General features: G+C 45.6%; 2 protein-coding genes across 3 annotated transcripts in view; both read right to left on the reverse strand.

The window, feature by feature from the left end:
• Positions 1 to 23,881, reverse strand: part of HDHD2 (haloacid dehalogenase like hydrolase domain containing 2) — a 91,759-nt gene that overhangs the window by 50,918 nt on the left and 16,960 nt on the right. The window lies entirely within an intron of this gene.
• The window catches only part of SKOR2 (SKI family transcriptional corepressor 2), a gene marked incomplete at its 5' end in the record, with an annotated part of 33,205 nt that overhangs the window by 4,114 nt on the left and 5,210 nt on the right, over positions 1 to 23,881 (reverse strand). For both annotated transcript variants that reach the window (XM_082241859.1, XM_082241858.1), the window contains 6 exons: positions 969 to 1,039; positions 5,608 to 5,675; positions 10,131 to 10,229; positions 10,682 to 10,747; positions 22,528 to 22,602; positions 23,053 to 23,116. In XM_082241859.1, coding sequence (XP_082097985.1) covers positions 977 to 1,039; positions 5,608 to 5,675; positions 10,131 to 10,229; positions 10,682 to 10,747; positions 22,528 to 22,602; positions 23,053 to 23,116 — 435 coding nt within the window. In that variant the 3' untranslated portion in view covers positions 969 to 976. The remainder of the gene's footprint in view (positions 1 to 968; positions 1,040 to 5,607; positions 5,676 to 10,130; positions 10,230 to 10,681; positions 10,748 to 22,527; positions 22,603 to 23,052; positions 23,117 to 23,881) is intronic.

Genomic DNA, 23,881 nt, shown 5'->3' on the forward strand with positions numbered 1-23,881 from the left:
GGAATGATTATTATACGCACTCCGCTCAGAATCTTGCTGTGAAGCCTTGTGTGTATTTTATTAATCAGAGTCCAATCCTTCCTTGCTTTGGGAATGCTACAGCAAGGCGTAGGACCATATGAGCCTTGCGGTCCCTCCCGACTCTACAATGTGATGATTCTATGCATTGCCTGTAGGAGATACCAAGTTCAAACTCTGGTAACTCCAGTTAAAAGGATCGGGTGATGGGAAGAACCTCTCCTGGAGACCTTGGAGAGCTGCTGTCAATCAGAGTAGACATATCGCGTTAGGTGGACAAATGGTTGGAAGTCATATAACCCACATTCCCATGTATCTATTTATAAACAGATACACAAAACAAGATCTATGCTTGATCTCAGCTGAAAGACTGAGAAGCGACTGAGACAAGACCTAAAACAAGGGTTGGGAACCTGTGGCTCTTCAGATGTTGTTGGGTTCCTACCTCCCAACAGTCCCAGCCAGCATGGCCAGGGTTGGTGGGAACGGTCAACATCTGGAGGATGTAGAACATTAGCATCTGGAAGGTCACAACTTCCCCACCCCTGATCTAAATGTTTCCTCAGGTATTCAGGATTATACTAATGAAGTTGGCTTCATGGAATGGGAATGTCATGTAGAGTCAGTCTTTGAAATTCCTTTAGCCAGGCTCCTGTAGATATTGAAGTGTCAGCCTTGAGCGTAACATCGCCGACACTTTGATCAAACTTACCTTTGTTGATATCTACAGGATACTGGCTAAAGGATATTTAAAGACTGAATCTTCCTTTTGGACACAATTTGAATGAGTTTTCTGATTGTGGCTTTTGCAGTAGATCTTGTACCTCATTCTCTCAATTTTTGGATTATTAATATAAGATTTAGAACATAGAATGGTTTGGTAGTGTTTTGTGTGCCGCTTAAATGTGTGTTGGGCACACAGCCTCAGCCCACTCTAGACTACCACTCACCTTGCCCTTTAGCTTTTGCTGAGATGTGTGCCGAGTTTTTCTTTCCTGATCAAGCTTGCTGCATAGGGGATCTGCAAAGATACAGAAAAGGCCTCTATGTGAGGATGAGATGCGGAGGAGGAGATATCAATCAGAGACAGGACTTTAAATCAAAGCTAAGCCAGATGCTTCTCAGGTGATTCTTACAGGAGCCCTGTAAGGCAGGCAAGTATTTTCGTCAGTGTAATACAGAGTATGTTAAGGGAAAAAAGAGTGGCTTTCTCACAGCACAATTCTATGCATCTTTTCTCAGAAGCAAACCCTACTGAATCAATGGGGCTTGCTCCCAGCTTAAAGAAGACCCAGGGAATTGGTGAGTCAGCTGAACTCCACACAGAGACATCAGCTTCACACGTCATGTTCTTCCTTGCTGTCAGATGCTTGCCACAACGAAAGCGAACTAAGCAATTTACAAGGAAGCAATTGCTAAAAACCAAAACCAACTAACAATATTGAGTGGGAACATGTGTGGGATGAATTAGTAGACCAAATTGTCACTTCTACCTCAGGGGGAGAAAGAAAAGGTTCTCTGAGGTTGAAAAATCCAGCTTTCCAAAATTAAGAGTTCCCCAGGAAGAGAGATTGATTGATTGATTGATTGATAAACCACTCTGGGGAATGACAGCTGTGGGAAAGGAACAGGGGTCTCCTAACAACTCACAGCACCTTTAATAAACTTCAGCCCCCATAATTCCTTGGGGGAAGCCACAACTGTGGTACTATAGTGCTTTCAAAGTGTGCTGTGAATGCGCCCTTTTACCCAGAGTGAGCTCATTGAGATTAATGGGCATGGCTAACTTAGGCCCATTAATTTCAGAGGATCTACTCTCAGTAAACATTAGCTGGATACCACCCCATGTCTCTAGAACAGTCTGCATGGACACCTGGTGGCCTGTGAGGCATCTCAGACTCTGCTGTGTGTTCTTGTGAAAGTGTGTCTCCCTGTGTTCACACCTAAAATCCCCGTGGGAAATTCCACTTCGCCCATGGAGACATCACGGGAGAGACAGAATCTGCTGCAACTATTGCATCTCCCAATACTTCACAGACAAAACCAAAAGCAAAGTTTTCAATGTTAAATGTTTTATTATGTTTTCATATGTGTTAGAAGCTGCCCAGAGTGGCTAGGGCATAAACAATAGAATTATTATTATTATTATTATTATTATTATTATTATTATTATTATTATTACTACTACACCCCAAATCGTAAACCAAAGCCCCCTGATCAAGCCCGTCTCTCCCACATCTATTCCACATTGCCAGAAAAGGGCTCTGCTTCACTTTCATCATCAATATATCTATTTCCCCTGTGATCGGATGTTCAGTCAGTCTGCAAGTTGCATCATATGCGCTAGTGTATTTAATTTCTTTTAAGAGCCAAGCTAGCAGGTGAAGAAGGACCTGGTGGGGACTGAGGTGAGTGGGAAGGGAAAGTTCCACATCCACTGCCACAGTTCCGAAGAAAAATCCTCCTCAAAGCTGCTTTTTGGATTATATATATATAGAAAAAGCTCCCATTGGCATCACTGGGAGCTTTCTTTCCTATGGAAGTAGCAACTTTGGGTCTGGGTGGTTAAAACAAAGATATATATTTAACATCCACAATAAGTAGTCATTTTATATGGAATTCTGACCTATCATAACTAACTTTTACATGTACTTTCATTCTCTTTTTCTCAGTGATCTCATTCCCTCCTCTCTCTGTCTCTCTGTCTCTCTCAACCACTCCCCCCCTTTCAACTGCTGTTTTTCCATCTTACACTTTCTACCTGTCACTCACACTAACTCCACCCAGTGGTCAGTCATTATTCCACTACCTCTGGGATTTACTTCCTCGTAACCATGTTCTGAGGGACGCGGGTGGCTCAGTGGGTTAAACCACAGAGCCTAGGGCTTGCTGATCAGAAGGTTGGTGGTTCGAATCCCCGCGACTGGGTGAGCTCCCATTGCCCGGTCCCTGCTCCTGCCAACCTAGCAGTTCGAAAGCACGTCAGAGTGCAAGTAGAAAAATAGGTACCACAACGGCAGGAAGGTAAACGGCGTTTCCATGCGCTGCTCTGGTTCGCCAGAAGCTGCTTAGTCATGCTGGCCACATGACCTGGAAGCTCTATGCCGGCTCCCTCGGCCAATAAAGCAAGATGAGCGCCGCAACCCCAGAGTCGGCCACGACTGGACCTAATGGTCAGGGGTCCCTTTACCTTTAACCATGTTCTGAACTGCACCCTCAAGGAATCCATGCTCCCCAAAACATACACAGTCAAATGATAATAAAGACCACCTTTGTCTCCAATGAGCTCAAGGTGTTCTGTGGTTCTCCACTTCCCAATGTTGTCTTCACAACAACCCTGTGAGGTAAGGCTGAGAGACAGTATCTGGGCTTAGGGCCACACTTGAAACTTTGTGGCTGCAAAGGGATTTGAACCCTGGTCTCCCAGCTCTCAGCCTAACACTCTAACCACTACACCACACGGGAAGAGATTGTTCCTTGCAAGAAGTCATCCTCATATACAGCCTCACCTCATGTTCATTGCCTGCTTTAGTTTGAGAGCATATCATTTCCTGCGGCAAAGGATGTACAGGGGAGAAGAGAGACTGTCTTGCCAATTTCCCAATTATTGGGGAAGCCAAGGAAGTCAGTTGCTCAGGAAATCGTAAAAAAGAATCTTTACAAGTCCACGGTGGACAAAAGCTGAAAATGAAACCTTATTGATCCAGGGTTGTTTTTTTTAATTGCAAGCTTTAAACTCCCTCCTCTGCTGGAGGGTGTAGTGATAAGGTGGAGGCAGAAGGGGGCGCTGGGAGATTGATATGTTGCCGAGAGAAAATTCTAGCTCTTAAGTGTTCCCATCAACATCTGCAGACTGTTTGGAATTACAAGGTAAACTTTATTATGCTTTCTGGGTTGCAGAAGACTTCTCCTGGAAGTTGCGCCAACTTGGTGATGACCCTATCTTAGCCCAAATCAGTATTGCACCTACTGGCTTAACTTGAGATGAACCATAGCTCAGCAACAGATCAAACAAGTGGTCCAAATGATTCAACACTGTCTACAATGATTGGCAGCCACTCTCTGTGGTTTCCGTCAGGGGACATTCCTAGCTCTACTCCGGAAATGCTGGGGACCTTTGAATTCAAGGCAGATGCTCTACTACTGAGCTATGGCCCTTCTGAAGTGTGTGTATTTTCCAGTTTCCCCACTCTAAAAGTCCACCACCATTCTGTGCTCATTGGCCTCGTTCAGTTCTCCTTGGGTTTTAAATCCCCACCCCACCCCTATCTATCTCCTATCTATCTATCTATCTATCTATCTATCTATCTAATCTGGAACTTCTGCAAAGCTTTGGGTTCCACCAGAGCTCGTTTAAACCATCCTCTTTTGCTTTGTGCTCTGTAGTGGTTTGGAGTTACTCGTGCGTAAACTGTCCCCGTTTGGGAGCTTAACTGCCTGGGTTAAACCTTCTTGACTGCACAGCCCATCTCCGCGTGGCTGCCTCAGTCGCTAGCAGAATCTGTCTGTGGGCGTTTCTTAAACCTTTTCCAGCATAAAAGCTGTTGGACATCCAGTCGTCTCCACCTCTCATTGCGCGGAAGTCTTTTGCGCAGGGAGGGTGTGGGTAGTGGAGGACCAGTGCTCTCTTCACTGACGTCCAGGCAAGAATCCCGGAGCCCTTTCCCCTCTTCCCCCATTTGCTCTCCTGGATCCTTGGTGTTACGCTGATTTCCTTCCCCCTCTATCAAGCTGCGTCTCCCCCTGGTGCTGGGACCTTCTCCTGCAGAATCGGAGAGCCTCTCCTTCTCCTGTTGCTCCGATGTCAGTTTCCTGACATGCTCTTTTGGCTACATAAGGATCTCCACGCTTGGAGAATGGAGCTCACTATCCATGTATCAGAATGCTTTGCACAAAGAAGGGGTCTCAGGGTTCCTATGCTCAGCCCACCTCAAATTCTTATACGAATGACCTGCCGCCCACCTTCTTAACCATCTTTCCAACTTATTTAAGAGATTGTTTAAGAGGAGGACTGCCTGCTGAGGGCCTGAAGGACCTTGGGGTGGGGCCTGACAGGCTTCACAAGGACCGCAGCTGTTTTTAAATTGTTTTTAATTTTTATCTGTGTTGTTTTAAATGAGACCATCTTGGCTGTGAGCCCTGGAAGACCTGCACCCTGCCTGACTGGCCTTTTCCCATCTGGCCGGGGAGAGTGGAGTGCGGACTGACTCCAGCTACAAAAGCTGAGGCTGTTGAACAGATTCTTGGGCGGGAGGTTGAGAGAGCTTGTTGCTGTTATTGATATTATTGTTTTAACTTTAGTTTTAGATCTTATGGTTTACTTGCAACTTGTTTCCATTTGGTTGTGTACTTTTTGATGTGTTTATTTATTATTTATGACTTCTGCTATGTTTGTAATTATGTAAATCTTGTCATGTTGTGAGCCGTCTTGAGCATAGCTTCAACTATGGAAAGGCGGCATACGAATAAAATGATGATTTCAAAAACTGAAGTGAGAGAGGAGAGGAGAGGAGAAGAGAAGAGAAGAGAAAAGAAACCACAATAGCACATAGAGCTCAACATTTTTTTTAGCAGGGAACACTCTCTTACAATTTGTAACTGTTGAACCATTTCTTCTCTGTAGGCCAACTCCCGCTTCATCTGGTCTTGAAAATTATCTACATGGGGGCAAAAGAAGGAAGCTCCATTAAGAATCATTACAGGGCAAGAGGATTTTTAAAAATAATAATTAAAAACAAACAAACCAGTAGAATAGAAACAAAACATTAAAAGTTTCTTATTCTGATGGATTACACAAGTGGGAACGATCTGCAGAGTGATGTTACAGGTGCTAGCCAATAGACCTACCACCATGCATGGCTTTCCCCTGATATGCTGGAAGCTCACAGAAAATTCAGAGCTCATCACTCCAGGGCATGAAAATATCACTGATATCAGGGTGACAACACCGCCTTTATTAAATAACTTCAGCTGCACTTAAAATGTTCTGCCCGTCTTCACCCACAATTCTCTGCACACTAAACTGAGTAAGATGGACCGGGAACACAATCTGTCCAGAACAAAGCCTCATGAAGTTCTATAGGGTTTACTTCCGAGTAAATGTGTACAGAATTTATAATTGCAGCAGGATCTCTCTCCAAGTAAATGCATATAGCATCTGGCTGTAAATACATGCAAATTTATCCACACTTAATCCTAATCTGGGAGTAGGTCCCAACCAATTATGTGACTTGCACCCGAGTCAATACTCTTAGGACCAGGCTGCAAAACTATAAAGCAGGCATTGAATGTTCCCACTCCTTAGTTCTCCATAGTTGTTTATAGCCTGGTATTTACGTTCTATTTTAATCTGGAGCAAAATTGACCACTGCTTTGTGGTGCAGCAAGACCACACATTCTTCAAGCTGGCGAACGCCATCGCCGCCACTTCCTTGGTCAGCAGCGCATGACTATCCATTTTCATTCAGATTGTGTTTTGTGTGGTTTCATTGTGGGCTTTAGTTACATGAAGGGGAGGCAAGTCTTAAATTTTACTGTGGTACCAAAAGGAAACATAGGGGAATGCAGATGGCTGAATGCCAAGCTGCCGTGATAACGTTACCTGGCAGGTAAGGTAATGTACGACAGCACTTTGGAACCCAGCGTTGTTCCTCAAGCTCTTTGAACCGCAGCTGTTTGTTGTTGTCATTTCTTAAACCGTTCTCGGTTTTGTTCACTTGACATTGCTGCTTTTCTAAATTGCACGTTCTCATTTGAACTACGTCCTTCTGGTTTTTTAGGTACTTTTTGTACTAGAAAGGTATGGTATAAATTAAGGCGGCGATCCTATGGCAAGATTCACTGGGATGAGCAGTTTTTTTTTTTATAGGTAGGTTAGTTTTGGGAGTGTGATCATTTTGATCATGGCTATTTTGTCTGAGAGAGTGAAGTTCATGTTATTCCATCTCTTTAGGTCTTTGTTAATTTGTCACCACAGGGGCTTGTAGTTGTGGAGGTACAATTTATTGAGGTTTCTGGTTATTTGTACCCCTAGGTATCTGAACTTGGTGTGGCAAAGTTTTATTTTGGTGACCTTCGTGAGTTCTTTTTGGGTGTGAGGAGGGGTGTTGAAGCACATAGCTTCTGACTTTGTAAAATTTACCTGTAGGCCCGACACCATTGCAAATGTGTTGAGTTCTCTGATTAGGGAGGTTGCTGTGCTTATGGGGTCTGGTGTTGTGACCATTAGGTCATCTGCAAAGAGCCCTAATTTATAGGTTCTGCCTTTTATTTCCACTCCCTTGATGTCTGTGGCTGCTCGGATGCGGATTGCTAGGGGTTCCAGAGCCAGGATAAATAAGAACTGGGATGAGCAGTTTAGGATGCAGTGAACTTTCAGCTCAGCTAGCAGGTTCCTGGCTCAGCTGGGGTAAAGTCCCCAACCTGTAACATTTTTTGTACCCGCTGTGGTGGTGACTGGTGCCCACTGGGAACAGATAGGGGAGAAGGCTGGGAGGCAAACAGTAGGTGGAGCCAGAGTTAATCACAGGTAACGGTAAAGGTTTTGACCAAACTGTGGGAGGCAGTGGAAGACAGAAGTGCCTGGCATGATCTGGTCCATGGGGTCACGAAGAGTCGGACACGACTAAACAACAACAACAAAAGGTAAAGGGACCCCTGACCATTAGGTCCAGTCATGACCGACTCTGGGGTTGCGGCACTCATCTTGCTTTATTGGCCGAGGGAGCCGGCGTACAGCTTCTGGGTCATGTGGCCAGCATGACTAAGCCGCTTCTGGCGAACCATTGCAGCGTATGGAAAAGCCGTTTACCTTCTTGCCGGAGCAGTACCTATTTATCTACTTGCACTTTGACATGCTTTCGAACTGCTAGGTTGGCAGGAGCAGGGACCGAGCAATGGGAACTCAACCCGTCACGGGGATTCAATCCGCCGACCTTCTGATTGGCAAGTCCTAGGCTCTGTGATTTAACCCACAGTCCCACCCGCGTCCCCTACTAATCACAGGTGGAGCTGGCCAATTCCAGTTTTGTCCCCATCCTCTTCCCAGCCGTGTACTACAAGGGTGTCAGGAATCAGCCGGCAGTAAATCACACTGTTCAAGCTAGAGTTAACTCTTTATTAGCAAGAACGTGATCTGCACAGACCTGGTGGCATGAGCACAGCAGCTCAACCCCAGCAGGTCTTGTCCCCATGGATCAGTTGCTGAGGGTGAAGGTCCCCACCTCCCCACAGCCACTTGAGTCCATCGTCTCCAAGACTTTTCCCAAGCAATTGGAGACTGCGCCTGCATGAAGCCAACCTCTCCTCTGCTTTTTTTCATGCCTCTTCTGGTTCTGGGAGACCAGAGGGGAGGGGAGCTTGTCACAGCAAGAGGAGGAGGCACCCATGCCTCTTCACAAGCCTGACCCATCTTGGCTTCTCTCCTCTCCTGCTTCAGCTTCTGCCTCTGATTCTGGACTTCTCTCTGCCACAGACTCTCCCTGCTCACTTAAGCCCTGCTAGCTCTTCAACTTCTAACCCCTCTTCTTCCTAGTCTTCTCCCTCTCTCTCTCTCTGACCACTCATTGTTGTCCCACCACCAATTCCTGTGCTCTAAGCCTTCTTGCTTTGGTGGTTCCTCACCTGGTTCCTCCCACCATTCCTCTGCGTCCAACCAGTCCATAATACTGAGGCAACACTGAGACTGAGGAGGAGGAAGGAGACCACCATCGCCACCCCTGGACTGGCTGTAGATAAGAAGCCAGGTATATGGGCAATTGATACGGAAGATAATTGTATTTCGAGGAGCTAGTGCTCTAACATGGTTATCATTCCCGCTTCTGTTTGCTTCCCCCTCTCTAAACTCTTTGATGGCTGAAGAACAGCCTTTAATACTCTAATCCAGCCTTTCTCAACCTGTGGGTCCTCAAATGTTGAACTACAGCTCCCATCACTCCTAGCTAGCAAGGCCAGAGCTCAGGGATGATGGGAGTTGTAGTCCAACAACATCTGGGGACCCACAGGTTGAGAACAGCTGCTCTAATCCAGGCTTCCTCAAAGTCGGCCCTCCAGATGTTTGTGGCCTATAACTCCCATGATCCCTAGCTAGGAGGACCAGTGGTCAGGGATGATGGGAACTGTAGTCTCAAAACATCTGGAGGGCCAAGTTTGAGGAAGCCTGCCCTAATCTGTTGGAAGGGAAGTAAGTGATATTACTGGGTACCTTCTTTTGATGTTGGACATTGTTTGAAGAAAGTGAGGCATTGGGAGAGGTGGCTAATGAATAATCTGCATGTAGCTAGTAGCACTAGCCAGTCAGGCAAGCCACGCAGGCTAACAGGTTAGCTACCTATAAATCAGATGACTTTGGGCTGAGTTCTGAGAAGCTGGTGGACGGACTGACGGCCGTGGGTCTGTGCAACCTGAGACTACTTGGGGGAGTCACTTCGCCACTTCTTGAGGATTTCCAAGTGGCAGCTTGAAGTGCTTGCTTGGTAATGTATATATTGCTTTCCATTTAGAATAAAATCTTAAATTTTCTCACTCACTTGGGTTTTGTATTGCCTCTGAATCTCTTTTTTTTAAAAACCACCTTGCATTCGGCAAGACACAAGGCAGGTAGGAGGCTGTTTGAGGGCAGAATGAGCTTGGTGGGGCAGTGTCCTATTCATAGCTGCCAAGTGTCCCTTATTTGGCGGGACAGTCCCTTATCCCAGCACCATGTCCCGCTGCTGTCCCTTATTGATGATGCCCCTTAAATAAGCTACTGAAGGTAATGGGGCCCTTTCTATGTCCAGCTGTCCTTTGCCAACAACAAATTGTTGCTGTTTTTTGTGTTAAATATATGCTATATGGTACTTTATGGACCTAATAGGTATCTAAAGCCATTTGCACGCAACAAAATATGTATTTCATCAAAGTAATTGTTGATCCCTTATTTTGGCTGCTGATCCCTTATTTTCGAGGCTGCTGGTCCCTTATTTTCAGATCTGTAAGTTGACAGCAATGGTCCTATTTGCCCCTAAAGTAACACCCTTCTCTGGTACCAATTGATGCTCTTGAGCGTTATTCACATACACTTAAACATACAGAGATAAAGTAAGAAAAATTAATAATATAAATAATTGTCTTACTGAATACAGGGAAAGAGGCGGTTCCTTTCAGGACCTGGAATTCCTGTTCTAGCCTCCGCCGCAAGTCTATCTGCTCAAACAAGACCTTCTGAAGTTCTTCTAGACCAAGAGGAAAGGAGATATTTTTCTACTAATCAGCTGAAATAAATCTTGAGAGTCTGCTTATCCAGGCAATCCATTATTACAAAGACTTGTCTATGTTGGTGGTGGCAATTTAAGGGTGTCCATGGTGGAAAGTCTTGCTTAGGCCCAGGATAGATTTTGTGCAGAAATCCATGAATATAAATCAATGCAATATATTATTTTAAGGTATTATAGTACAGTGTCATGTATTGATTGATACATATGCATTAATCTCAATTATAGCCACACAAAAGGTCCATATATTATTCATATGTTACTTGTCAAGCTTAAAATATGGCGGAGAATAAAAAAAAGACAAGAAAAGAAAAATCCCCTCAATTGTCTTTGTATTGCTGCTAAAACAAAGGGCCACATGGCAACGATAGAGCGAGAGCTATTTATCTATATATAATTTCTCTCTCTTTTACCTTTTCCCATGTTTTCGACATCCTTTTTCAGAGAATGAGGTGAATTGGTTTCCTGTATGGGTTCGCCTAATGAAGAGAGGAATATAAAGTTATTGATTTACATGTATGCTGCTACTTATCAGACGCAGAGGTTCATTTTGAATCCTCATCAAATGGCTGTGGGTGGGTGGGGAGATATTACAAAAAAGGGTTTTATGGCACCAGCAAATGCCTAGACCCTCCAGCCTTTGTTCATTCAAATTTAGCCAGAGATCTGGCTTGAGAAAGACATACATATATTAAATCTCAAAGTGAAGAAATGCCACTTTTTTTTAAAAGAAAAGTATCTGTTCACTCTCTTTTTCTGAAGGTGTGCAGAAAAGAATATCAGCGCTTGAAGTTGATGAAGCCTCGCCTCCCAATATTAAATGCAGTTTTATATTTAACTAACTAATATATTTACAAACCACACTTTCATAGGAAATACAGCAAGGAAGCATACAATGGAAAAAAACCACAGAGTAATAACACGGGTTAAAAACTCTCAGCGTCTTGCCAATAAACGCTGGTTGGTACAGACATTTCAAATTCCAAAGGCCTGTCTGAGTGCTACTGTTTTTTTAAAAGACATCTAAAAGAAACAGGGATAACTCCCACCCAACTGTGATTGGCAAGGAGTTCCACAGGACAGGGTCTGTTGCACTAAAGACTTTATTCCTGGTAAAGGCCAACTCAGAAGCATCAAGAGAGAGTAGGGACTACATCAGGGACTTATAAGAGGCAGATGACAGGCTGAGTATTGTCTGAACCAGGGATAGCCAATGTAATGCCTGTTGACTACTGTTGGACTCCAGCACCCATCAGCCCCAGCTAGCATCCCAGCCAGTGGTCAGGGATGCTGGGAATTGTAGTCCAACAACATCTGGGAAGCAGCACATGGACCACATCTGTCAATACAAGGCAGCTCTATAAACCATATACACTATTCACGCGCAAAATTGTTGGTGTACAATAATTGTCAAACAAATGTATAAACCCCACCTTACAGGATGGTGTATATACATACAGATAGTGGTATATCTAATATATTTAGTACACACTAGTATATCTAATATGTTTAGTACATACCCCATATACTGTTAGTAGCAAAGATGCTAATTTCAGCAGGCATTCCGATATTACATCGTTAATAAATTGTTATCTTTATTATATTGTTGAGTCACTTGTACACCATATAGAGACAATCATAATAGATAAATTGTCTAAATAAATAAATAAAATCACAACAAATGACCTACAGTATAGATCAGTGATGAGCAACCACCAGCTTAATTCAGGTTTAATTCAGTCCAGTCGGTGTCTTAAACTGCACAATGTCATTTCCCCAAAGACATGTCCACCTGTTGTACACTTGATTTCATATATATCACGAGCTTTTGAGCAGATAAAGATGCAGATCCCTTCTAAAAGTGGGGTTTACGCCTGCAGACACCAGTGCTGTGTTGACAAAGAAACAGGGGTTTGCAGAAACCACCAATCAGCCGGTGAACGGTACTGGCAAAGCCCTGAGCCCTTACCTGCATGGTTTGATTTCAATCCATGCAAGTAAAGGAGAATTGTTCACCTGATGTCACAATGAGGTCAGGTGATTGCCAGGTATGTGACCCCCTCCCATCTGTCAAAATGCCCCGCAAGGGTTTTGGGGGCAGCTAGATCCTGCTTGCTGACAAGATATTCACTCGATAAAATGGAAAATGCAAAACATTTCATCAAAAGCAGGAAGAGCCGCAGGCCACAGTTAAACATGAAGTAAACTTATTGAAACATGCAGACTTAAATTAGCTGTGTATTAAGTACCGGTAACTCTGTACGAGATTAAAGGCAGTCGGAAGAAATCAGAGTGCTCTATGTAGGCTGAGAATTCCTGGGTTCAAATCCTTGCTTAGCCATGAAGCTAGACAACAACTCTCAACCTAGCCAGTCTATAGATGGCATATAAATAATAAAATTATTATTATTATTATTATTATTATTATTATTATTATTATTAGGCTGCTGGGTGGATAAAATAGGAAGATTCTATACACACCTTTCTGAGCACTTTAGAGAAAGGACAATATATAAATAAGCCAATGTCATCTGAGAATATTAGATGATGAGATATTATTAAAACATGAACCTTAGATTTGTTGATTTTTCTATATATTTACAGGGAATGGTTTATTCCTAGTTTCCACTGATCAATGTACACTTAAATCTGCCCTTTGCTGAAATCCTATTATTGCGTATGATGCATATTCAATAGTGACATTTGTGATCTCTTCTCGATATTTATTGTAGTAATGCAATTGTAAAACCAGATGTATCCAGCGTGGTGCCAGCATTTCCATTATGCTCAGAAACATGGTTGCTAAACTTCATTCCAGGATGTTGTGTGAGGAACACAAGGTCACTGTCCGGTGCAATTTTTTAAAAAATTCAAAATACGAATACAAATAAAAGCTCGATACTGCAGGAGAAAAAGGGACGCTTATAAAAAGCAGTAGGATTTAGCTGGTCCTTGTATATTATTTTTTGGCTGAGAGGTGAAGGGAATTACTGGCAACCCCACCCGATCCCTTGACTTATGTTCATGATCAAACAACTCCATTTATAGGGAGCCTGGAACTCCAGGTTCTAAAGCAGGCACCCTCAAACTCGGCCCTCCAGATGTTTTGGGACTACAACTCCCATCATCCCTGACCACTGGTGCTGTTAGCTAGGGGTGATGGGAGTTGTAGTCCCAAAACATCTGGAGGGCAGAGCTTGGGGGTGCCTTTTCTAAAGCATGCCTCTACCCATGGACCTCTATGGAGCTGCTGAGTGGCCATGCTTAGGATCACTTTATTGGGTTGGACTTTGGATCAGGGCTTGTTTCAGAAAGCTGGAGACCATGGAAGTGTATATGAAGGTGCCTTCAAGAAGAATCAGAGCATCAGTCTATTGGGCCTGGCACAGTTCACATTGGCTGTGTGATGGTCTGGGACTCGGGCTCAGACTCAGAACCAGAGGAGTCTCAGTCTGCACTGGATCCTTTGCCTCAGGCAGCATCTGAACCAAGTCTGGGGCCTGATCCTGAAGAGTCCCAGTCTGCACAGGTTCCCCTGCAACAAGCACCAGCTGGGCTGAGTCAGGGGCCTGAGCCTGCCCTGGCTCCAGATGCGGGGATGACCTCGTTGCCTTCAGCTGGGCAATCACTTACAGCTGCTCCACTACCGGTTGGGTCAAGGGAGGCTGAGGCTGCCCCTGGGTCTAGTAACCCACCGACGTCTCCTGGGCTGCAGAGACTAAGGTCTGAGAGAAGGAGAGACCTAGCAGGAGGAGTGCTCGCCTTCGGGCGAAACAGAGAGGTGAGTCACTGGGGGATCAGGACCGGCCGTTACCCTGACAAAGATAAAAGGCTGATGGACCCCACCCCAGGTTGCGGGAGCAACATTGCTGTATGCCAGAACCTGCCTGAGATCCTGTACCTGTCCTTGCCTGGTTTCCTGCCTGGTGCCCTGCCTTGGCCCTGTCGGACTGACTCCTAGCAGAACCTCCAGATTCTGGACTGGTCCTGGACCGCCTTTCAAGGGTTACCCACGGGCCCAGCACAGGCTGGAGACTCCTTCCAGGAGACTGAGTTTATGAACTGGACCTCTGCTCATATCATTACGGAGAAGTGATGCATGATTTGGTCTTCTGTTGCTCTCCACAAGTTTCTAGCCTTACAATGGAAGATATCACGTTGATGTACAGTGCAGGGTTTCTTTCCGTGGGGAGGGGGAGTGATTTAATAAACCTTGCAAGAGGGGGACGTTTTACAGGTTGTCATGTTGCTTGCAAATATAGACCATCCTGCCCATGGCAAAAAGTGCCTTGCAGACCCCAGATGCAATTTTGAGTTGGTGTGGGCCCTCTATAGACATAAGCAGCACTGGGGGGGGGGGCAAGGTCCAAGTACAAGAAAGTTATTCACCCCCCCCCCATTCATGCGCAATGTCTAGATCAGTGTTTCCCAACCGGTGTTCCGCGGCACACGAGTGTGCCGTGAGACATCGGCTGGTGTGCCGCGAGATACCTGGAGGGAGGCGGGCGAGTCGGGCGGCGAGAGGCGGGGCGGCGGCGGCGAGGAGAGGCCGCGCCTCCTGCTGCTGCCTGGTGCTCCTCCTCGCAGCCGGCAGCGCTGCCTGGGCGCCTCCGCGCGACTCTGCCTCGCTGGGTTTGGTCTCCCAGCAGAGACGGGTCAAACGCGCCCCTCCCTCCCTCCCTCAGCCTGCGCGGAGGGAGAGCCAGAGAGAGGCATCGCTCCTGCGCTCCGAGGCGGATTGAGCGCAGCTGAGAGGAGCTGCCGAGGGAAAAAACTTTCACTTTTGTGCGTCCCTCCCGGCGTGACGCTGCGCGCTGACGTCACGGGGCGGGGCTTTAATGGTGGTGTGCCGCGAGATTTTTTTTCAGTAAACAGGTGTGCCGTTGCCCAAAAACGTTTGGGAAACACTGGTCTAGATTACAAGTATAGATTGCAAAATAAAAACTTTTCTCTCTTTGGAAAGATCATAAACCCAGAGAAAACATAACTTACTACTTCACCCCGTTGTTCACCCCGTCATTCACCCCCCTAACCACCCCTCTCCATATCAACAAATATTTATCTATTTACAAAAAACAAATATACCGTACTTTTCCGTGTATAAGACAAGCTTTTTTTCTTAAAATATAATGTGAAAAATTGTGGGTCGTCTTATACATAAGTAGTGCCTTGGGGGGTGGGACTTGGGTTTGGTTGCTGGCGTGAGCTGGAGATTGTCAGTGGCTATTGGTTGTTTTAATGGTGGCTGTGGCAAGCTGTGTTGTTGATTGGCTGTTGCTGGGGCAATTGGGCGGGTGCATGGCGTCTTCTGCCATAGAGGGGACCATCAATTGGAGGCTTTAAAAAGGGGGCATCTTATACATGGGAGTGTGTTATATATGGAAAAATATGGTATTCAAATAGCTCAGCTGGTAGCGTATGAGACTCTTAATCGCAGGGTCCTGGGTTCAAGCCCCATGTTGGGCAAAAGATTCCTACGATGCAGGGAGTTGCATTAGATGACCCTTGTGACTCTACAATTCTAAATATGGATTAGAAGGTATCTGCCACAGGATTGCCAGGATCTAACCCAGGCCAAGGCCAAGATCACCCTGACAAAGAGGACACCTGACTTTGCCCTGAGGTTGTAGACTCAAACTTCTCTGGCAGGGAACCAGAATCTACAGTGCAGCTGCCTTGCTCAACCATCTGAGCTCAGTGTTTGCCCCTAAAAGCGCTTATAGGGAGCTGTCCTTGGCCCTGCAAAACATCACTATGTCAGATTCTTAAGCCTTATCAGAGGGAAACTGGCCACTCTCCAGGCACTCGGCTTAAGATCCTTGTTGACCTCCCCGTCTGCAACTCCCGGCAGGATACAGGCTAGGTTACTATCTGCGATCCTCCTCAAGCGTTAGAAAAACACACCACTCTCCCCTCCTCCCTGCCTCCCCAAGGGAGGGGAAAGAGTCAGACAGAAATGTATTTACATCGCTTTATTTCTGTCCTTGCAGCAGTACAGAGAAATGCGTCTGCACAGTTCAGACTCTAAACAGCAGAGAGATAAACTCCACCCCTGTACTTCCAGTACAGGTCAGATGACACTCTGAGCTAACATCCGGTGCTCAGCACAGTGAATAGACTGCCCCTTTGTTCCCATGGTACAGTCCCAAACATCAACATCCTGTTTTGCTTTGCAGCCACCTGCAGCTCGCTCTCGCATTGCTGCTTTTCCGTAACACACTACTCTTATGTGTCCTTGACCCAGAATATACGTTGCTTGATCCTTGCAGGCTGGTGCTGGACAGCATATAAATCCCCTCATGTAAAAAACCAACAACCCTAGGATGTCAAGGAGAAGGGTAAGTTAAAGCAGGCACCCCTCAACTCGGCCCTCCAGATGTTTTGGGACTACAACTCCCATCATCCCTAGCTAACAGGACCAGCGGTCAGGGATGATGGGAATTGTAGTCCCAAAACATCTGGAGGGCCGAGTTTGGGCGTGCCTGAGTTAAAGCATTTCTCCCTGGCACACTAGTTGTTTGTGTGCAGGGAAGTTCCTTATTCTTCTTATTAGGAGCTTTCCGACAGATTGGCCATTGCATTGAAAGCTAGGCCTCTTGCTACAGTCTTCTTTCCACTTAACCAGGACTGGGACTAAAACACACTCGAAGAGACCTACTTTCTGAGTAAGCATGTCTAGAATTGTAGTATTAATGAGTCAGGAATATAGATTGCAATGGTCTTGTCTGCTGTTCTAACCAGGCACTATTGCACCTTTTATAGTTCCTTAGGGTGCAGCAACCAAAGGTGTAGAAATATCTGGCATCACTTTTAATCTGACCACCCTATGCTGTTCCTGTGAAATTACATGTGTTCTCTAATAACTGGCTAAGGAATAACATGCGAAGCTTCAGTTGCCCCTGTGCATGACAAGGCCTGCCACAACCTGGAAAAACCTTCTCTGTCTACCTCGACTTGGCAGCTTCACTTTATGTCTTCTGCTGTGTATCCCAGCAGCAGCTTGACACACAGCAAGGAAGGATAACCATCTGTGAAAAGCAACAGCTTGCTGGTTTATGCAGCTAAAACTGCTGTTAAGGGCATAAGATCAGGTATTTCCACACACCCCCTTCTGGTCACTTGGTGACCTTTTTGCTTTCTAGTGTTAGGAATGAAACTTAGAGTAGCAGGATGAGCAGTGGCCTTTATCTGATGCTCTAGGTCTCTCTTTTTCCTCCCCACTCACAATTAACCAAGGACACCTGCTCATTCTCAGTACATAAAAAGGTAAAGGGACCCCTGACCATTAGGTCCAGTCGTGGCCGACTCTGGGGTTGCGGCACTCATCTCGTTTTATTGGGCGAGGGAGCTGGCATACAGCTTCCGGGTCATGTGGCCAGCATGACTAAGCTGCTTCTGGTGAACCAGAGCAGCGCACGGAAATGCCGTTTACCTGCCCACTGGAGCGGTACCTATTTATCTACTTGCACTTTGACGTGCTTTCAAACTGCTAGGTTGGCAGGAGCAGGGACAGAGCAATGGGAGTTCACCCCGTCGTGGGGATTCGAACCGCTGTCCTTCTGATCAGCAAGTCCTAGGCTCTGTGGTTTAACCCACAGTGCCACCCGCATCCCTTTCTCAGTACATACTTCTGCAGAATTGGTGGAATCCATCATAGTGCTAAGGCAACCCTTCCATCTGTGCGAGGATTTCCAATTGCACAGCAAGAACGTTCTCCCTCTCTTTCCTCGCACAGCCCCTAGATCTATTCCGGGGGGGTTCCCCTCATGTTCTGGAGCGCATACAGGAGGGGGAGAGGGGCAAATCCCTTTTGCACAAGCAGAAAACCTTGCGCTGATGGGACACATTAGTAGACTGCTTCCCTAATGCATCCCATTAGTAGAATGGCATAATCCATGCTAGCACATAAGTCAAGGAAGCCTGCAGGCAAAAGAGGGCCGCCAGATCCACAGTGAATTAAGCCTGCCAGATCTGAGGCAGATCCACCTTGGTGGTTTTTGCAGGGAACCTTTAAAGATCACTGTTTCAAAAACAAGCAAGCAAACGAAACCTCTGTTTTATTTTTTGCCAGAATAGGGGGCAAATTGAAGGCATTGTTGCCCCTTTCGGGGGATGGAATGAGCCATACTATCTATCATCTATCTATCATCTATCTATCTATCATCTATCTATCTATCTATCTATCTATCTATCTATCTATCTATCTATCTATCATGTATCTATCTAAATATCTATCTATCTGTGAATGATAGGTGCAATGGCAGACGTTACCATTTTGGGTGGAAAAACAGAAAACACATCCCCTTTCCTATTGGCAATCAATTTGACAACTAGGCACATGAGGGAAGGGACAAATAGTCCCAGAGGCTAATGTGGGAGGTAATTCTGCCTTCATTATTATTATTATTTTAATTGAAATGTCTCCATTTTTACTCATGCCACTTCCGTTCTTGGAAAGACAACAGAACTCTCCCCTCCTGCAGTTTCCAGGAACAGGTCAGAAGCACACAGCACCCAACAGTGGAGCTGCAACATTATCTTTCATAGCTAATCCCTCCATGAGTTTGCCCAATCCTCTTTTACGACCCCCCAAGTTGGTGGATATTCCTGCCTGCTGTGGGAGCAGATCCCACACTTTAGCTATGCCCTGTGTAAATAAGTATTTTCTTTTGTCTGTCATGAATTGCTAGATGCATGATTGCTAGATAGTCACAAACATGGGGTTCTGTGATGGCATATCCTCTAAACTTGTGTGATGGGAAGGGGACCAATAGAAACTTAATCTTTTTCTTCCTGTCACTGCACACACTCTTCTTCTTCTTACCTGCAATGGAGTAAGTTGTCTGTGAGCTCTCCTCCAGGGAGCACACTCCCTTTTGAAATGGAATATGGACTTTTGTAACATTTAAGGATTATTGCCTGCCTGATTTTCATCACTGTAACTGTTGAATCCTGGCAAGACTTTTAATGTGAGTAAACCTTGTATATTCTTGTTTACTTAAGTAGCCTGAGAGTGGTTTATTTGTTAAGAGGGAAACATTAAAAGGGAGAAAATAATTCAAGTCTGCCTAAGCATCCTTGGATATCGTAATTGTTCTAGAAGGTTATGTAACCTTGTCCCAAATTGCTTCTAGAGATAAGCTGCGCACGGATGGTGATATTACTCTGCTGAAATAATTATTTGCATTCTCACACAAGTGAGAATACGAGGGATCATTCATATATAAAATATCCTCTCCTACTCATCTAGATGGGGGGATGGGGGTGGCGCTGTGGGTTAAACCACAGAGCCTAGGACTTGCCGATCAGAAGGTCAGCGGTTCGAATCCCCGTGACGGGGTGAGCTCCTGTTGCTCGGTCCCTGCTCCCGCCAACCTAGCAGTTCGAAAGCAATAGGTACTGCTCCAGTGGGAAGGTAAACAGCGTTTCCGTGTGCTGCTCTGGTTCTCCAGAAGCGGCTTAGTCATGCTGGCCACATGACCTGGAATCTGTGTGCCGGCTCCCTTGGCCAGTAAAGCGAGATGAGCGCCACAACCCCAGAATCGATCACAACTGGACCTAATGGTCAGGGGTCCCTTTACCTTTACTCATCTAGATCCATCCAACAGACAGACGGGAGGTGGGCCAGGATGTGACAAATAATGAATAAAACTGACTATCTTGAAGGAATGGGTTTCCCAAACCCCAAAACTGACTGTGCAGGCAGTTTTTAAACTGCACTAAAATCCCCATTTCTCCTTAGCTAAAATGCATAAACTTTAGCCGTTGAGCAAATGCAAAACAAGAACACAGCTCTCTCCCTTATCAGTTTGACGGCAAGACTGGCCTTGACTTTACCAGTAGAACAGACACAGACATATCTTATGTCCTGACCACAAATGACGCAGAGACCCAAGTCTGGGACTAATGCCAGAGCATGTTCTCGGAAGTAGTGACCTCTTGCTCCAAGACAGGAGTAGAAACAGGAATATCCTTTTATGGTCAGAAGTACAGGAAGGAAGATCCTTTTATGGTTGAGAGTACCAGAGCAGGAACATATGTGATGTCAACCTGTGTACGTACGCCAACGTGGTTGGGCTCCTAGGGGAGGAGTGAGAGGTTGCCTGGAGGATATATAAACCGGATGAAACCTGTCATTTCTTTGGACTTGCTGTAGACTTGATCACGCAAGTGCCTTCTGCTATCCGGAGAGCAGAATAAACTCTTTCTTTGAACCAACCTCGGTTGGTTCCTTCCTCCTGTCCCAGAGCAACGCAGACCCAATCGGTGAACTCCAATAAGGCTTCAATCTCACTGAAATCACCAAGTCCATGGTGACAGCCAGTGTGTTTCCCTGTGGATGTTGTTGGTCCAACTCCCATACCATTGACTATTGGCCAGGCTGGCTGGGGCTAATGGGAGCTGAAGTCCAACAGCAGTTGGATAGCACCATGTTGGCTACCCTGACACTAAACTTAAGTCCTGCTGATCAGATATGGGGTCTGCTTAGCTCAGTGGCCAGCAAGCTGCTTCTGGAAAGCCCATGATCGGCCCATGGAAGGCATCAGCACCCCCTCCCACTGCATGTCCCTAATATCTGGTATTGTAAGATATACTGCCATTGATTCTGGAGGGTTCACCTAGCTGTTGTGGGCTAAGAATAGTTGATGGAGTTGAACTATGGCTCTTGAAGGCTTATGTTTTATTAGTGCTTCAAGGTAGTACAAGATTCTTTGTTGTTTTCGCTGCAACAGACTCAACACAGATGCTTCTCTAGAAAACAGTCTTTGTAGTACTTTGGAGCCAGAAATCAGATAAATGGGAGAGAGGTATTCATTTGCATGTATACATGCAGGAGCCCTCTCTCTTTCACACACACATACACACACACACACACGTGCACAATGCAGGGATGTGGGACTACTTTTGTGTATCTACACATCTCAGTTTATCTAAATTTTCTCCAGCGCAGGAAGCCAAGAATCGTACAAAGCTTTCTTAATAACTTACTCCGGAATGTGTTCCTGCTGGTATTGGGCTCCCTGGTGGGCCATTTCATAATACCCTGGAAATAATCAAGCTAGATTATCCCTTGCCCCACTCTTAATATCAATTTCCCTTTTTATCATCTCTTATTCACTTTATTTAAAAGGCCATTGTTTTCCCTCCCTCGTCGCAGCACCCATTTCAGAGTGGGCTTTTAAATCATGTGAAATCCATTGAAGAAAAGTAGGGTTTGCTTTTATTTTGCTTTTTTGCAGTGGAACAAGGATATAACCATGTTGGATCACTTAGGGATCATATATATATATATATATATATATATATATATATATATATAGTCAGAACTGTGCTGGCTGCTATTATATAAGGTTTCTGGAAGATCCCATTTTCTCCATCAGTTCCCACTACACTTGCATCTCTCTCTCTCTCTCTCTCTCTCTCTCCAAGGCTTGCTCTCTCTGTCTCATTTGACAGGCAAATTTGCAGACATAGCCTCGGGATAACAACCTCGTTTGACAGTCAATTAACCGTGAATAGTCAAAGCCAAGACAGTTTGCATTACATAAATGGAAAATTAGATTCCCTTTTCTCTCTCTCTCTCTCTCCCTCTCCCAAGAAACAAAAACCCCTTTTCCTTATAACCCTCCCTCGCAATAGACAACTTAGTATCAAAACTTCTAATCACGTCTTTCCCTCCCCCCTCCGCCCCCCCAAACCCCTTGGAGACATTTAGCAATCAGTAAAAGGTGGTTCCATTTAATTTGTATAATGTAATTTTTGTCAATGTATTATACATTTTGTGTAGAGATCATTATCACGGAGATAATATAAATGTTGCCATGGATCTCATAAAACACCTTTAATGTCTCTCTGACAGATATTAAAAGCAATAAGCTGTGATCCTTTTTAATGGAAGGTTTCAAAGAGAACATTTCAATTATTGTCATTTTATGTTTTCTCTTCCCTACCAGCCGGCTCCATTGTGTAACCTGCTCCATTCCCGAAATTTCCTGCTGAAATATGCCCAGCAATTAATAACCTTATTGCTATTAACACCTCTTTGCATTTTTCCCTTAGTTATTATATCTATCTGGGACCGTTGTTTATTTTTACCCTTCTACAAAATATTCAGTCATTTGATTAGGAATTTGAAGGCTACACAGTCTTACGCACGCAGACTTGGGAGGAAGCCTTACAGCGGGGCTTACTTCCGAGTAAACACGGGACCGGTCCGGTTGCAGACCTGTGCATTGATTCCCCTGCACTCTGAGCTTACCTGCAATATTTCTCCAGAAATCCCCTCCTGGATGTTCGGCGTCTGTGATGAAAAAATTGTGTTCCTTGCTCTTCTCTAAAAGTAAAAATACAAAACCCGAATTAATTATTATTATTTGCAATATTGCAAAGCTCTTTGGAAGGAACACCGCCACCCCACAAACCCGAGAGGGGAGTAGATACAAGCTAGCATGCAAGGACATATAGAAAGAAAAACGTGTTGTGTGGCATTGAGAACCTGCTAGCATTTGCTAGGAATACTAACGACCAGCGTTTCTTAGTCGTTGCTGGTAATTGTCGTGTTAACTTGGCTGATTAAATGTTCGAGAAGATCGATATCTAGTTCGGCGTGATCTGACACGCACACGCACACACGTGCAGTGTCTGAGAAAGGATCTGCGGTTCAGCAGCCACATTCCGAAAGACAAATCCGGATCTGGAACCCCCAATTGCGCATTTGCCCGTTTCTACGGCGCTCCCGGGTCTGCCCCGGCGTGAGAAATTAGCCAACGGCTCCGTGTCTTGCCTGAGAAGCTGTTGTCTTCCTTCGCCGACGCGGCAACCTGGTTCCCTTCTTTGCCTTTCTGGATCTAGCACGACGAGAAACAGACAAACAAACAGGAATTAAAAGCCAAACCTAATGCAATCGATGAGCAATTAACAGGAAAGGGAAAGTAAACGGTTTGCAGCGAGCAAGGAAAACAGAGCAGGAGAAATAAACGCGGGGGCGGGGGGGGGACAAACATGACGACCGGCGACGCTTGTCGGGTCCCTGAGATTTTTTTATTTGATTTGGGGGGGGGGCAACAGATGAATAACACCCACAAACAAGTCTTATATAAAGGGTCACATTTAAGTATGGTTGCTGGGGGGGGGGCATTAAAGACCCCATGGATTTCAGCGAGGAACCCTTGGACTCAATTGAGGCTTACTTTCGAGTAAGCAGCGTGCCTAAGCTCTGGTTGCGCGGATCCTAGCTGGGGGCGCGTCCCCAGCGCGCTCTAGCAATGTAAAGCCTCGTCTACTTCAGCGCAGGGAAAACTCCCCCCGTGTTGTGGTTGAAACAGGTCCGGGCTGGGTGTGGGGAGGGGAGGCTTACGTCCACAGCTGTATAATGAGCCCTGTTTACTCGGAAGTAAATCCCGCACATGTCCACCATGGACCTCAATTGCCCTAAACTGGCCTCGGTCCTGTATACCTGAAGGAGCGTCTCCACCCCCATCATTCAGCCCGGACACTGAGATCCAGCGCCGAGGGCCTTCTGGCGGTTCCCTCATTGCGAAGACGTGAGGTTACAGGGAACCAGGCAGAGGGCCTTCTCGGTAGTGGCGCCCCTCATCACGAGATGCCAAGTT

Source organism: Podarcis vaucheri (assembly GCF_965113315.1).
Source record: "Podarcis vaucheri genome assembly, chromosome: 11".
NCBI classification, from domain to species: domain Eukaryota; kingdom Metazoa; phylum Chordata; class Lepidosauria; order Squamata; family Lacertidae; genus Podarcis; species Podarcis vaucheri.